Source organism: Ranitomeya variabilis, chromosome 7 (assembly GCF_051348905.1).
Source record: "Ranitomeya variabilis isolate aRanVar5 chromosome 7, aRanVar5.hap1, whole genome shotgun sequence".
In the NCBI taxonomy this organism is placed as follows: domain Eukaryota; kingdom Metazoa; phylum Chordata; class Amphibia; order Anura; family Dendrobatidae; genus Ranitomeya; species Ranitomeya variabilis.
In genome coordinates, this window is record NC_135238.1 from 56187065 (window position 1) to 56202165 (window position 15101).

At 42.5% G+C, this 15101-nt stretch overlaps 1 protein-coding gene across 3 annotated transcripts in view; it reads right to left on the reverse strand.

Annotated features, from left to right (window-relative positions):
• Positions 1–6421: 6421 nt before the first annotated feature.
• The window catches only part of CEP20 (centrosomal protein 20), a 76819-nt gene continuing 68139 nt past the window's right edge, over positions 6422–15101 (reverse strand). For all 3 annotated transcript variants that reach the window (XM_077275139.1, XM_077275138.1, XM_077275140.1), the window contains one exon: positions 6422–6688. In XM_077275139.1, coding sequence (XP_077131254.1) covers positions 6612–6688 — 77 coding nt within the window. In that variant the 3' untranslated portion in view covers positions 6422–6611. The remainder of the gene's footprint in view (positions 6689–15101) is intronic.

The following is a 15101-nucleotide window of genomic DNA, read 5'->3' on the forward strand; positions in this document are numbered from 1 at the left end:
ATTAAACTGAATGGGAGCTGAGCTTCAGCACTTTAGAACATTCACTATACAGTGTATGGGGCTGTGGTGCAGTGACTATATACTGGTTGGCGCGGAACCTGCACAGATCTGAGATCGATGACCTATCCTAAGGAAAACCCCTTTAATAATCCATATAAGTGCACAGGTTATTCTGCCATGGTGATGTTCTTAGAACGTTCTCCTACAAATGAGGAACACGGAAATATAGTGCTGCCATTACGTAAACATATGTAGTAAACCATAATCTACTTTAACAAATCACGCTGTTTTGAGTAGACAGGCACATTTTCTTTTCTGTACAAGACACAAACATTTTAATGCTCCACTGGAAAATGTTTCGGAGAAGTCTCAGGAATGCGGACAAGAGAACTTGATGGAAGAGAGAAGTCTGCTGGATGGAAGCATATACTGCAACGTATAAATTGTTGTTGCATTTTCCCCATACATGGTCACTTTCAAAGCTTTGGCTTACGCTCAGGAAAGAAACAGGTTGCCGAATCTGGATCCCAATAGTTTAATGTTAGCAATTAACCTCTTCAGTGTTGAAAAGATTGATATAAATTTGGCAAAACCTCAAAATCATGTTAATCCTGAGAGTTACAAGAGCTTAGAAACACAATGTACCTGAATCTGTGCGGAGATGGTATCTCTTGGGACAGCCATTGTTAAGAGGTGTGGAAGAGGAGAGGAAAACTAACATGAGTAGTGGGCAAAAAGAGTGGACTATGAAAGGTAATAAATTCAGCATAGTACACAAGTTATACATTTGAACACACATTACACAATATCAAGAAAATGCATAAAAAAAAACTTGAAAACAACAAAACAAAAATGATCAATGTAAAACAAAACTAATATCCCATGGAGAACTGGATTTGGAATGATACTCAAAATCAAAGTGGAAAGTCAAATTACAGGCTGATCCAACTTCAGTGGAAATGCCTCAAGACAAGGATATGATGCTCATTAGTGTGTATGGCCTCCACGTGCCTGTATGACCTCCCTACAACGCCTGGGCATACTCCTGATGAGGCTGTGGATGTTCTCCTGAGGGATCTCCTCCCAGACCTAGATTAAAGCATCAACTCCTGGACAGTCTGTGCTGTGGTGCAACCTGGCATTGATGGAATGACACATGATGTCCCACATTTGCTTGACTGGATTCAGGTCCGGGGAACAGGCAGGCCAGTCCGTAGCATTATTGCCTCATCAGAAGGAACCCAGGTCCCACTGCACCAGCATATGGTCTCACAAGGGGTCTGAGGATATCATCTCGGTACCTAATGGCAGTCAGGTCACCTCTGGCGAGCACATGGAAGGCTGTGCGGCCCTCCAAAGAAATGGCTCCCCACACCACTACTGAGCCACTGCCAAACCGGTCATGCTGGAGGATGTTGCAGGCAGTAAACCATCTCCAGACTATCACATGTGCTCAGTGTGAAACTGCTCTCACCCGTGAAGAGCACAGGGTGCCAATTTCGAATCTGCCAATCTTGATGTCCTCTGGCTAATGCCAATAGACCTGCACGGTGTTGGGCTGTAAGCATAACACCCACTTGTGGACATCGGGCCCTCATACCACCCTCATGGAGTCTGTTTCTGACAATTTGATCAGACACATGGATGTTGGTGGCCTGGGCCTGCTTGAGGTCATTTTGCAGGGTTCTGGCACTGCTCCTCCTTGCACAGAGGGGGGGGGGGGGTAGAGGTCCTGTTGCTGGGTTGTTGCCCTCCTATGGCCCCCTCCACGGCTCCTGGTATCTGCTCCATGCTCTGGACACTGTGCTAACATACACAGCTACCTTTCTTGTCACAGCTCACATTGATCTGCCATCCTGGATGAGCTGCAATAACTGAGCAACTTTTCCTTTATGCTATTGTACATCTAGGGGTGAGAGCAATGACGAAATGCAAAAGTGACCAAAAGAGCCAAAAAGGCTGAGAACAGAGAAATGGTCTGTGGTCAGCCCCTGCAGAACCACTCCTTTAGGCCAATCTCACACGTCCAGATAATTCCGGTACCGGAAAAATCGGTACCGGAGTTATCCGTGAGCTCACGTGGCACATCAGTGTGGCACACGTGCGTCAGCCATATGCCGCCCGAGTACCACACGGACGGTGCAGTAGACAGTGCTACAGTAAGCGTTGTCCCCAGCATGGTGCTGAAGCCGCCATTCATCCCTTCTCTCCAGCAGCGTTCGCTGTAGAGAAGGAATGAAAAATCAATGTTTTATTTTTTTGTGGTTAAAATAAACTTCCCAGCAACCTCCCCCCTCCCACCCCGTGCGCCCACCCGCTGGAAATAAAATACTCACCCAGCTCCCTCAATGCTTCCTCTCAGGGCCGCAGCTTGTCCTGTATGAGCGGTCACGTGGTGCCGCTCATTACAGTGATGAATATGCGGCTCCACCCCTATGGGAGGTGGAGCCGCATATTCATCACTGTAATGAGCGGCACCACATGACCGCTCATACAGGACAAGCTGCGGCGCTGAGAGGAAGCATTGAGGGAGATGGGTGAGTATTTTATTTCCAGCGGGCGGGCACACAGGGGGTGGGAGGTTGCCAGGAAGTTTATTTTAACCACACAAAAAAAAAATTTGATTTTTTATTCCTTCTTTCCAGCGAACGCTGCTGGAGAGAAGGGATGAATGGTGGCTTCAGCACAAGCTGGGGGGACAGCGCTTACTGTAGCGCTGTCTCCTGCACGGCACACAGACAGCATCCGTGTGCGGTATGTGTTTTACACGGACCCATTGACTTTAATGGGTCAGTGTGATCCGTGCCCTCCCACGAACACTGACATGTCTCCGTGCTTTTCAAACGGACACACGGTCCGTGAAAACACGCTGACATGTGCAGAGACACATTGATTTTAATGTGTCTACGTGAGTCAGTGTCTCCGGTACGTGAGAAAACTGTCACCACACGTACCAGAGCCACTGACATGTGAAACAGGCCTTATAGGTCGTCTTGCTAATTACCTATCACTTCTACCTGTTGTCTGTTCCATTTGCACAACAGCAGGAGAAATTGATTCACAATCGGTGTTGCTTCAGAACTGGACAGGTTGATTCCACAGAAGTGTTATTGACTTGGAGTTACATTGTGTTGTTGCAAGTGTTCCCTTTATTTTTTTGAGCAGTGTAGTTAGGTCTGCTTGACTGCTTTCAATTTAGAACAACAGGCTATGTAGAGTCTAGAAAAAAGTTCACTCCTATACTTAGAACTGTGTATCCAGTAAAATTTATCTCATTACATCGTAGCTATAATTGAAAAGTCAAGACAGAGTGATCCGTTTCCTTTTGTCAGAGGGAGGCGCTTAATCTATGTCAGTACATGTCTGCTTACAACTCTCTGTTACTATACTTAAAAGGGGTTGGCCAGGTTTTTCACAGAAGTCTGCAGTCACTCTGTGTGAATGCAGACTCGTGAACACTCACAGAACGCACTGTAAGGATTCACCAGTGCTGGTGGCGAGACCAGGTCGACATATGACTTGAGGCACCATGCACGTCTAGTCAGAATGTGGCCAGGAGGATGCATATCACATACTTGTCGCCACAAGACCGCTTGGTCTCAACACTGCGCACTGTGACTCACAGGGTGACTGCAGACTCGAACCCTAAACCTGGATAGTGACTTAAGACTTTTGTGACATAGAGCATCAATGGGGTTGTCTATCAGAGCAGTGTCTGCATGTTGTAAATAAGGGCACAGACGGCCGTATAACATGGACAACGATCGCATCGCAATGCTCGGACTGGCCAGCGGTTCTCCTGACCAGAGCATGACAGCTGCATAGAAATACATGCTGTCACACTCAAATCCGGGGAGCCGCTGGTCAGTCCGTGGTGATCCTCATCCGGGCTATATGGCCGCCTGTCTGCGCCCTAATAGTGATGCCACAAAACGTATAAAAAATGTACAAAAAGTGGCACTCAAGCCATAAAAAAAAAAAATCAAAAAAAGCTTTTAAGGGTCCGCGATCAATGTTACAGGAAAAATGGCCGTCAGCCACAGTACTACCGCTTCCTCCTTTTGAATACATTTTTATTGCTTTTCTAACAAAGGGAGTTTATTGGATGGTGAGTGCCATTTTTTTTTCTATCTTTTCGAAGTTGAGCATCACGAGATCAGTGCAGTCATATGGTGTGTCCTTTAAGTTATAGATCGTGCTGAATTCTCTGTTTTTGGAGTTACACTGGCCTTGCAATTAGATTTTAATATGAATTCAGAGTTTTATTAACTGTATTTAGCCTCCTGGTGTGCCAAGTACAGTACCGACATTTGGGAAAAGTCATTTCATGACTATCTAAAACATCTCACTAAGCAAAGTGGTCGAGGAAAGAAAAACAACATTTTAAAGAATATGGCACAGATACTAAAAGTCACTAATAAAGCGCTGAAGAAACAGCAATGATGAATCGGGGTCAAAGGCTATGTGCCCATGTTGCGGATTTCTGTGCGGATTTTACCGCTCAGTTTTTGAAAAATGTGTGAAATGCTGTGTGCACAATTCTGCTGAAAATTTTGAGCGCAAAAAACGCTGCGTAAATTAATATTGGTGAAATACGCTGTAGAAATGGACATGCTGCAGATCTGCACGGAAAAAAAACAAGCAACGTGTGCAAGAGATTTCATTCACATTGCTAGTACTGTAAAACACTGTAGATTTTTCTGCACCAGATCCATGTGGGACAGAAAGAAAAAAAAAAAAAAGCAGCAAAAACGCAATTTGTGAGCACAACCTTGTTGGATCTACATTAAAAGCAGCAGGACAGCACTTTTCTCAATGCAAGTCTATCAGACGGAGCAAGGCTCACTACCCTGGTTATGAATCTCATAGACTTACATTGAGAACATAAAAATTAAAAAAAAAAGAAACCTCCACCCCACATAGACACCAAGTGATATGGCAGGGCACAAATGTGGTCACGTAGTGCTGGAATGGACTGAAACAACTATGTTACTGCAATCAATTACACGTACACAGTTGCTAACAGAGGAAGAACACAAAAAATATCCTGAACTTCTCTTCGAAAAGTCTGAACAGCAGCAAAATGGTACTGTTCAAACCAAGCTGCTCAGCGCACTCCTGTCTAGTTGATTTTCATCCATCTTGGTTCTCTTCCTTTGACAGCTGGGACATAAGATAAGAAGGCAGAGATAGGCGGAAAACAAGCATGTGAGAAAATGGAGTGACCTGTTTTTGGCCACACTAAGGCCATGTGCACACGTTCAGTATTTTTCGCGTTTTTTTCGCGTTTTTTCGCTATAAAAACGCGAAAAAAACGCTTACATATGCCTCCCATTATTTTCAGTGTATTCCGCATTTTTTGTGCAAATGTAGCCTTTTTTTCCGCGAAAAAATCGCATCGCGGAAAAAAAAGCAACATGTTCATTAAAATGCGGAATTGCAGGGGATTCCGCACACCTAGGGGTCCATTGATCTGCTTACTTCCCGCATGGGGCTATGCCCACGATGCGGGAAGTAAGCAGATTATGTGCGGTTGGTACCCAGGGTGGAGGAGAGGAGACTCTCCTCCACGCACTGGGCACCATATAATTGGTAAAAAAATAAGAATTAAAATAAAAAATAGTCATATACTCACCCTCTGATGGCCCCGGAGTGTTCCCGCCTCTGTGCTGCACGCTGGTTTCGGTTCCTGTAGCTGGCGTGCGGTGAAGGACCTTGCCGAATGACGTCACTGTCCTGTGATTGGTCGAGACCGCTCACGTGACCGTGACGTCATGGAAGGCCCTGCGCGCACACACCATCTATACGGAACGGACGCCGGTGAGGAGATCTGATGTCTGCGGGTGAGTATAAGCATTTTTTTTATTTTTTTTATTATTTTTAAACGTTCTATCTTTTACTATAGATGCTGCAAAAGCAGCATCTATAGTAACAAGTTGGTCACACTTGTCAAACGCTATGTTTGACAAGTGTGACCAACTTGTCAGTCAGTTTTCCAAGCGATGCTACAGATCGCTTGGAAAACTTTAGCATTCTGCAAGCTAATTACGCTTGCAGAATGCTAAAAAAACGCAAAAAAAACGGGAAAAAAACGCAAAAAAAAAAAAATGCAGATTTCTTGCAGAAAATTTCCGGTTTTCTTCAGGAAATTTCTGCAAGAAATCCGCAACGTGTGCACATACCCTAAGGGTGCACCGAGTGCTTGTGCTTGTATAGATCTGACATGTATCGACAGACCTTAGAACATTATAGTTTATAAATTTATTATATTCATCCAACTAAACCTAATTAACAGTAAAATCCACTCCGCATAAAGTTTCAGATCAGCTTAAGCCAAAATCCTCCATGGGGGAATACGGGGATTTTATTACTGTTTATTTTGCATATTTTTCTAATGATTTAGTCCAATTGCACAAATATAAAATATCAAAAAGAACGAGGATCATTTATTCCCATTCCATTATATAACTTAAAAATCAACGCACTCAATACACGGCCGATACAGAGGTTGAAAATATAATTGCAACGAACGTGCGTTTTTGTGCAGAGCCTAGAAAATAAATTTATTAAAATATATACAAAATCATCAATAAACTAAACATAACAGGCTGTCATCTGTGTGCGCCCTGGGGTACATATGAATCTGAAGAGCTGGGCTGCATCTTGTCCGTGGGTTCTAGATGAGCACCTGAAAAATAAGAAAATATATTGAAATATTTAGTCTAAAATAAAAAATATTCGGATTGATATATTCTTTTAAACAGGAGTACAGATATTCATGACAATGTGACCGATCCATTCGTCATAAATAATGTAACAAACGTCTCATTACTTGCTTGGCCCCAATATGAAACATCGGAGAACTTCGCTCTTTTATCCGGCACTTTGTCTGCTGATATCGGACTAATTAGGTTTCTTTTGATAAAGGTTTTACAATGTAGCCAATTATATTAGATACAATGTAGATCCTACTTGCTAACAGTATTGGGTTTTTTTCCCCTGAGACTTTTTTGCAAATCGAAGCACAAAATTGGTGCAAATTTTGATTCAAAAATAGCTTTACAATGGGAGGCTCTGTGAGACGAAAAAAAAAAAGAGCAAATTATCAACGCAGTGAGGAAACGGATTAAAGTTGTGGTTGTGCATGCATCCTTCCACTCCAGGGGAAATGGAGACAGGACAAGTTTCCGTCACACCCAGAAACATTGAATGGAATGGCAGGACATGTGCCTGAGCACCACACTGTTAATGCAGGGGCAGGAATACAGGGCTGGGGCCCCTGCCTATGACCCCTTTAAATGGAACCAGTCACGTCATTTTTAGCAACTAAACAGTCCCCAGTGTGTTTGTGATCCAGTGTGCGTCTCTAAAATGTTTTCAATCGAAACAGCACCGTAATCATCTCCAAAAATCACATTGTGATTCCCTTTAAAGGCCTTTAACTACTGTGTAGACTCGGTAAAAAAACAGCGCCTCATTTTAAAGCTATGTTTACATGTTGCAGTTTTGCTGGGGGTTTTAATGCAAATTTGAAACTGCGTTTTACAGCAGCGAAAGCTATGATATTTCAGAAATCTCACGCACACACATTGGGTTTTTTCCTGAATGAGTTGGAAAACTGCTGCATTTCTCTTTCAGAGTTGTTCCACCCATAGAAAGCAATGAGTAAGTGCAAAAAACACAGGTATCGGGTTTTGCTGCGTTTTTGGTGGGGCGCTAAACTTTATCAAAATGCACAAAAGACATTAAACACACAGAAAATCCTGTTAATTTTAAGCAGCTTCTTTACTGCCAAGAGAGCAGGTTTTCCTGTAGAAAAAAAAAACGCATGTGTGAACATGGCCTAATCCTGCACTGGGCCTTACCGAGATGAGAACATATGCAATATTTTAGAATATAATATATTATATATATATATATATATATATATATATATATATATATATATATATATATATATATATATATATATATATAGCCCTCCGTCTTCCCCACCGATAGAAAGGAAATTAAACATTTTACAAATAATGAGGTTTATTTGCACTAGTGCACATAGTCAAGAAGGGTACATGGTTTCCATTCAATGGCAGCTAGCAGAGATCTGGTGAGTAACAAGCATACGCAAAACTATATCCGTTATTATAAAATGATTAAAATGAACCTGTCATGTAAAATAACGCTATAACCAGCAGATATGGGGTTAATATGCAGGTTAAAAGAGTTCTGGCACCGTGCGTCCCCCACACCGAGTCCTGCTGCTGGGAAGAAAATAACTGTATTCTCAATTTCCAGTAATAGGGGTGGCGCTGGCACAGTTTCAGTTGCCGCTCTGTGTATAGACAGCGGTACAAGTTACCATGCCCCCCGGCACTGACTGACAGCAGCTCAGTATTAGAGTCACAGACAGTCAGTGCTGGTGAACTTGGGGAAAAGTTTTCTTTAAGTAAAAGGGATTTTCTCCCATGGAGAATCCTTACTTAATAATAATATTCTTCATTTTTATACAGCGCTAACATATTCCGCAGCGCTTTACAGTTTGCACACATTACCATCACTGTCCCCGTTGGGGCTCACAATCTAAATTCCCTATCAGTATGTCTTTGCAATGTGGGAGGAAACCGGAGAACCTGGAGGAAACCCACGCAAACACGGGGAGAACATACAAACTCCTTGCAGATGTTGTCCAAGGTGGGATTAGAACCCAGGACTCCAGCGCTGAAAGGCTGCAGTGCTAACCACTGTGCCACCATGTTGCCCTACTTCATTTAAAGGGAACCTGTCATGTCAAAAAACACAACCTATAGATATGGGGTTAATATGCAGGTTAAAAGCGTACCAAGGCTGCACAGCCGCAAAACTGAAAGCCCGGCTGCCAGGAGGAAATTAACTTTATTCATCCCTGCAGCCTCCAGCTTTCAGTCACAGAGTGTGTGTGTGTGTGTGTGTGTGTGTGTGTGTGTGTGTGTGTGTGTGTGTGTGTGTGTGTGTGTGTGTGTATAGTACAGACCAAATGTTTAGACACACCTTCTCATTTAAAGATTTTTCTGTAAATTCACACTGAAGGCATCAAAACTATGAATTAACACATGTGGAATTATATACTTAACAAAAAAGTGTGAAACAACTAAAATTATGTCTTATATTCTAGGTTCTTCAAATTAGCCACCTTTTGCTTTGATGACTGCTTTGCACACTCTTGGCATGCTCTTGATGAGCTTCAAGAGGTAGTCACCGGGAATGGTTTTCACTTCACAGGTGTGCCCTGTCAGGTAAAATAAGTGGGATTTCTTGCCTTATAAATGGGGTTGGGACCATCAGTTGTGTTGAGCAGAAGTCTGGTGGATACACAGCTGATAGTCCTACTGAATAGACTGTTAGAATTTGTATTATGGCAAGAAAAAAGCAGCTAAGTAAAGAAAAACGAGTGGCCATCATTACTTTAAGAAATGAAGGTCAGTCAGTCCGAAAAATTGGGAAAACTTTGAAAGTGTCCCCAAGTGCAGTGGCAAAAACCATTAAGCGCTACAAAGAAACTGGCTCACATGAGGACCGCCCCAGGAAAGGAAGACCAAGAGTCACCTCTGCTTCTGAGGATAAGTTTATCTGAGTCACCAGCCTCAGAAATCGCAGGTTAACAGCAGCTCAGATTAGAGACCAGGTCAATGCCACACAGAGTTCTAGCAGCAGACACATCTCTACAACAGCTGTTAAGAGGAGACTATGTGCAGCAGGCCTTCATGGTAAAATAGCTGCTAGGAAACCACTGCTAAGGACAGGCAACAAGCAGAAGAGGCTTGTTTGGGCTAAAGAACACAAGGAATGGACATTAGACCAGTGGAAATCTGTGCTTTGGTCTGATGAGTCCAAATTTGAGATCTTCGGTTCCAACCACCACGTCTTTGTGCGACGCAGAAAAGGTGAACGGATGGACTCTACATGCCTGGTTCCCACCGTGAAGCATGGAGGAGGTGTGATGGTGTGGGGGTGCTTTGCTGGTGACACTGTTGGGGATTTATTCAAAATTGAAGGCATACTGAACCAGCATGGCTACCACAACATCTTGCAGCGTCATGCTATTCCATCCGGTTTGCGTTTAGTTGGACCATCATTTATTTTTCAACAGGACAATGACCCCAAACACACCTCCAGGCTGTGTAAGGGCTATTTGACCAAGAAGGAGAGTGATGGGGTGCTACGCCAGATGACCTGGCCTCCACAGTCACCAGACCTGAACCCAATCGAGATGGTTTGGGGTGAGCTAGACTGCAGAGTGAAGGCAAACGGGCCAACAAGTGCTAAGCATCTCTGGGAACTCCTTCAAGATTGTTGGAAAACCATTCCCAGTGACTACCTCTTGAAGCTCATCAAGAGAATGCCAAGAGTGTGCAAAGCAGTCATCAAAGCAAAAGGTGGCTACTTTGAAGAACCTAGAATATAAGACATAATTTCAGTCGTTTCACACTTTTTTGTTAACTATATAATTCCACATGTGTTAATTCATAGTTTTGATGCCTTCAGTGTGAATGTACAATTTTACAATTTTCATAGTCATGAAAATACGGAAAAATCTTTAAATGAGAAGGCGTGTCCAAACTTTTGGTCTGTATATATATATATATATATATATATATATATATATATATATATATATATATATATATATATATATATATATATATATAAAATGTACTATATATATAGTAAGGATATACATAAAAAAAAAAAATTTGAAAAAAAGCTGGCCGCTTTCTAAAAATCAAAGTGAAAAACTGTGGCTTTATTGATCCTTTAGCAGCAACGTTTCGGCAGATTTCTCTGCCTTTTTCACAGGTCCTCCATAGCGGGAAGCGTTCTCCACTCTGCCCAAGAGATAAAACATTTATGACAATTGGTTTTGTGCACTGAACCATTGATTGGTATTTTCTACAGTTTAGAAACTTACACTCTGGGAAGTGCATTGAAATGAAATGTATCATAAACAATTATGAGATTCGCAGTTTCTGAAGTTCAGAACAATTTTACAACAGATTGTCCTGTCCAAGATTCCTTCATAAACGCTGACAAATATATAAACGGACGAGATTAAGAGCTTAAGTGTTTCTTTTACATTTTTCTAAACAGTTCTGCAATCTGTTCCATTTAAGCAGAACACACACGAGCGAGTCTGGTCGGCGATTGCTGATATTTCAAGGGAGATTGTCATTATTTCTGCGCAAAGCAAAATAAACCATTTCATTAATCATGGATGGAAATGTGATCAGCAAGTGGAGAAATCAATGTGAATACACACACACCACCATTCACTGGCACCTTCACGCACCTTTGCATCAAAGTGTAATGTTCTAGATGAAATGCATGTTAATACACATAAAAATAGATCTAAAAATGGAAGAACAGGATGTTCACAGCTCACACATGCCACGTCTGCCAATGCCTACAAGCATATTCACTAGAACTATAGAGACGGAAACTGTCACAAAGGACCGTGTGCCACAATTCTAGGGTAAAGAAGTCACTTTTTTTTTTTACCTTATACTAGACTTACTTGAGCAAAAATATTCTACGTTCTGGCCTTTTCCCCACTACTCCTGCCACTTTTCTAATAAGTTTTATTGGGAGACAGAGAATAGATGGATACATTGACATAGTGGAAATCATCAGCAGCTGACTGCGGGCTTAGATTCCAGTTGATGATGTATGGGCTCCACAACGTAGAAGAAGTCTGGCGCCTTTTAAACAGTAGCTCTTTTGATTAAGGCTAGAGGACAACAGTCATAGCAAAAAAAAAAAAAAAAAAAAAAATCACCAAAAGGTGAAAAATGATCTGATTTGGTACAGGGTCTGATTAGATGTGCTCAACTTCTTAAGGTGCATTTGCAAGGTAGGATTGCAGTGAACGAGCTTTCCTAGGAATACTCGCTCCCCAATAATCAGTCAGCGTAAACAGGTTGCCAATCACCTAATAAAGAGCAAAGCACTTGTTCATCAGGTGAAATGATTTAGAAGCGTGCTCAAAAATAACTGGTTCACGCATAGAGCGATCCGGCTGGTCGCAATTACAGTGACGTCACTGTGAAGAGGAGAAGACCGGAGCTGGACACCAAACTTTTAGGGAATACGTCTGCAAGTAAATACCCGTGCAATGTTTGACCCCATATCCTACATTAGGGCTGGACATTTAACCCCTTAATGACCGAGCCAATTTTTACAATTCTGACCACTGTCACTTTATGAGGTTATAACTCTGGAATACGTTAACGGATCCCGCTGATTCTGAGACTGTTTTTTCATGACATATTGTACTTCTTCATGTTAGTGGTAACATTTCTTCGATATTACTTGCGATTATTTATGAAAAAAATGGAAATATGGCGAAAATTTTTAAAATTTTAAAATTTTCAAACTTTGTATTTTTATGCCCTTAAATCAGAGAGATATGTCACGAAAAATAGTTAATAAATAACATTTCCCACATGTCTACTTTACATCAGCACAATTTTGGAAACAAAATTTTCTTTTTGTTTGGGAGTTATAAGGGTTAAAAGTTGGCCAGCAATTTTCTCATTTTTACAACACCATTTTTTTTAGGGACCACATCACCTTTGAAGTCATTTTGAGGGGTCTATATGATAGAAAATAACCAAGTGTGACACCATTCTAAAAACTGCACCCCTCAAGGTGCTCAAAACCACATTCAAGAAGTTTATTAACCCTTTACGTGCTTCACAGGAACTGAAACAATGTGGAAGGAAAAAAATGAACATTAAACTTTTTTTTTGCAAACATTTTACTTCAGAACCATTTTTTTTTTTATGTTCACAAGTGTAAAAACAGAAATTTAACCATAAATTTTGTTGTGCAATTTCTCCTGAATACGCCGATACCCCATATGTGGGGGTAAACCACTGTTTGGGCGCACCGCAGAGCTTGGAAGAGAAGGAGCGCCGTTTGACTTTTTCAATGCAGAATTGGCTGGAATTGAGATCGGATGCCATGTCACTTTTGGAGAGCCCCTGATGTGCCTAAGCAGTGGAAACCCCCCACAAGTGACACCATTTTGGAAACTAGACCCCTTAAGGAACTTATCTAGATGTGTGGTGAGCACTTTGAACCCCCAAGTGCTTCACAGAAGTTTATAACGTAGAGCTGTGAAAATAAAAAAATCGCATTTGTTTACGCAAAAATGATATTTTGACCCCAAATTCTTATTTTCACAAAGGTAACAGGAGAAATTAGACCACAAAAGTTGTTGTGCAATTTCTCCTGAGTACATCGATACCCCATATGTGGGGGTAAACCACTGTTTGGGTGCATCGCAGAGCTTGGAAGAGAAGGAGCGCCGTTTGACTTTTTCAATGCAGAATTGGCTGGAATTGAGATCGGATGCCATGTCACGTTTGGAGAGCCCCTGATGTGCCTAAGCAGTGGAAACCCCCCACAAGTGACACCATTTTGGAAACTAGACCCCTTAAGGAACTTATCTAGATGTGTGGTGAGCACTTTGAACCCCCAAGTGCTTCACAGAAGTTTATAACGTAGAGCCGTGAAAATAAAAAAAAATCACATTTTTTTTTCTACAAAAATGATATTTTGGCCCCAAATTTTTATTTTTACAAGGGTAACAGGAGAAATTAGACCACAAAAGTTGTTGTGCAATTTCTCCTGAGTATGCTGGTACCCCATATGTGGGGGTAAACCACTGTTTGGGCGCACGGCAGAGCTCGGAAGGGAAGGAGCGCCGTTTTGGAATGCAGACTTTGATAGAATGGTCTGCGGGCGTTATGTTGCATTTGCAGAGCCCCTGATGTACCTAAACAGTAGAAACCCCCCACAAGTGACCCCATATTGGAAACTAGACCCCCCATGGAACTTATCTAGATGTGTGGTGAGAACTTTGAATGCCCAAGTGCTTCACAGAAGTTTATAATGCAGAGTCGTGAAAATAAAAAAATATATATTTTTTCCACAAAAAAGTTTTTTAGCCCCCAAGTTTTTATTTTCACAAGGGTAACAGGAGAAATTGGACCGCAAAAGTTGTTGTCCAATTTATCCAGAGTACGCTGATGCCCCATATGTGGGGGTAAACCACTGTTTGGGCGCACGGCAAAGCTCAGAAGGGAGGGAGCACCATTTGACTTTTTGAGCGCAAAATTGGCTGTCGTGTTTGGAGACCCCCTGATGTACCTAAACAGTGGAAACCCCCCAATTCTAAATCCAACCTTAACCCCAACACACCCCTAACCCTAATCCCAACCCGATCCATAATCCTAATCACAACTCTAACGATAATCACAACCCTAACCCCAAAACAACCCTAATCTCAACCCTAACCATAACCCTAATCAAAACCCTTAATCCAACACACCCGTAATCCTAATCTCAACCCTAACCTCAAACCTAACCCCAATACACCCCTAACCCTAATCCCAAACCTAACCCTAATCCCAAACGTAACCCTAATCCAAACCCTAACCCCAACTCTAACCCTAACTTTAGCCGCAACCCTAGCCCTAACTTTAGCCGCAACCCTAGCCCTAACTTTAGCCCCAACCCTAGCCCTAACTTTAGCCCCAACCCTAGCCCTAACTTTAGCCCCAACCCTAGCCCTAACTTTAGCCCCAACCCTAACCCTAAGGCTACTTTCACACTTGTGTCGTGTGGCATCTGTTGCAATCCGTCGTTTTGGACAAAAAACTGATCCTGCAAATGTGCCCGCAGGATGCCTTTTTTGCCCATAGACTTGTATTGCTGACGGATGGCCACACGTCGCGTCCGTCGTGCACTGGATCCGTTGTGTTTTGGCGGACCGTAGTCACAAAAAAAAGTTCAATGTAACCTTTTTTTGTACGTCGCGTCCCCCATTTCTGCGCATGCGTGGCCGTAACTCTGCCCCCTCCTCCCCAGGACATAGAGTGGACAGCGGATGCGTTGAAAAACTGCATCGGCTGCCCACGTTGTGCACAATTTTCACAACGTGCGTCGGTATGTCGGGCCGACGCATTGCGACGGCACCGTACCAACGCAAGTGTGAAAGAAGCCTAACCCTAGCCCTAAATTTAGCCCCAACCCTAACTTTAGCCCCAACTCCTCTCTCCTGCTGG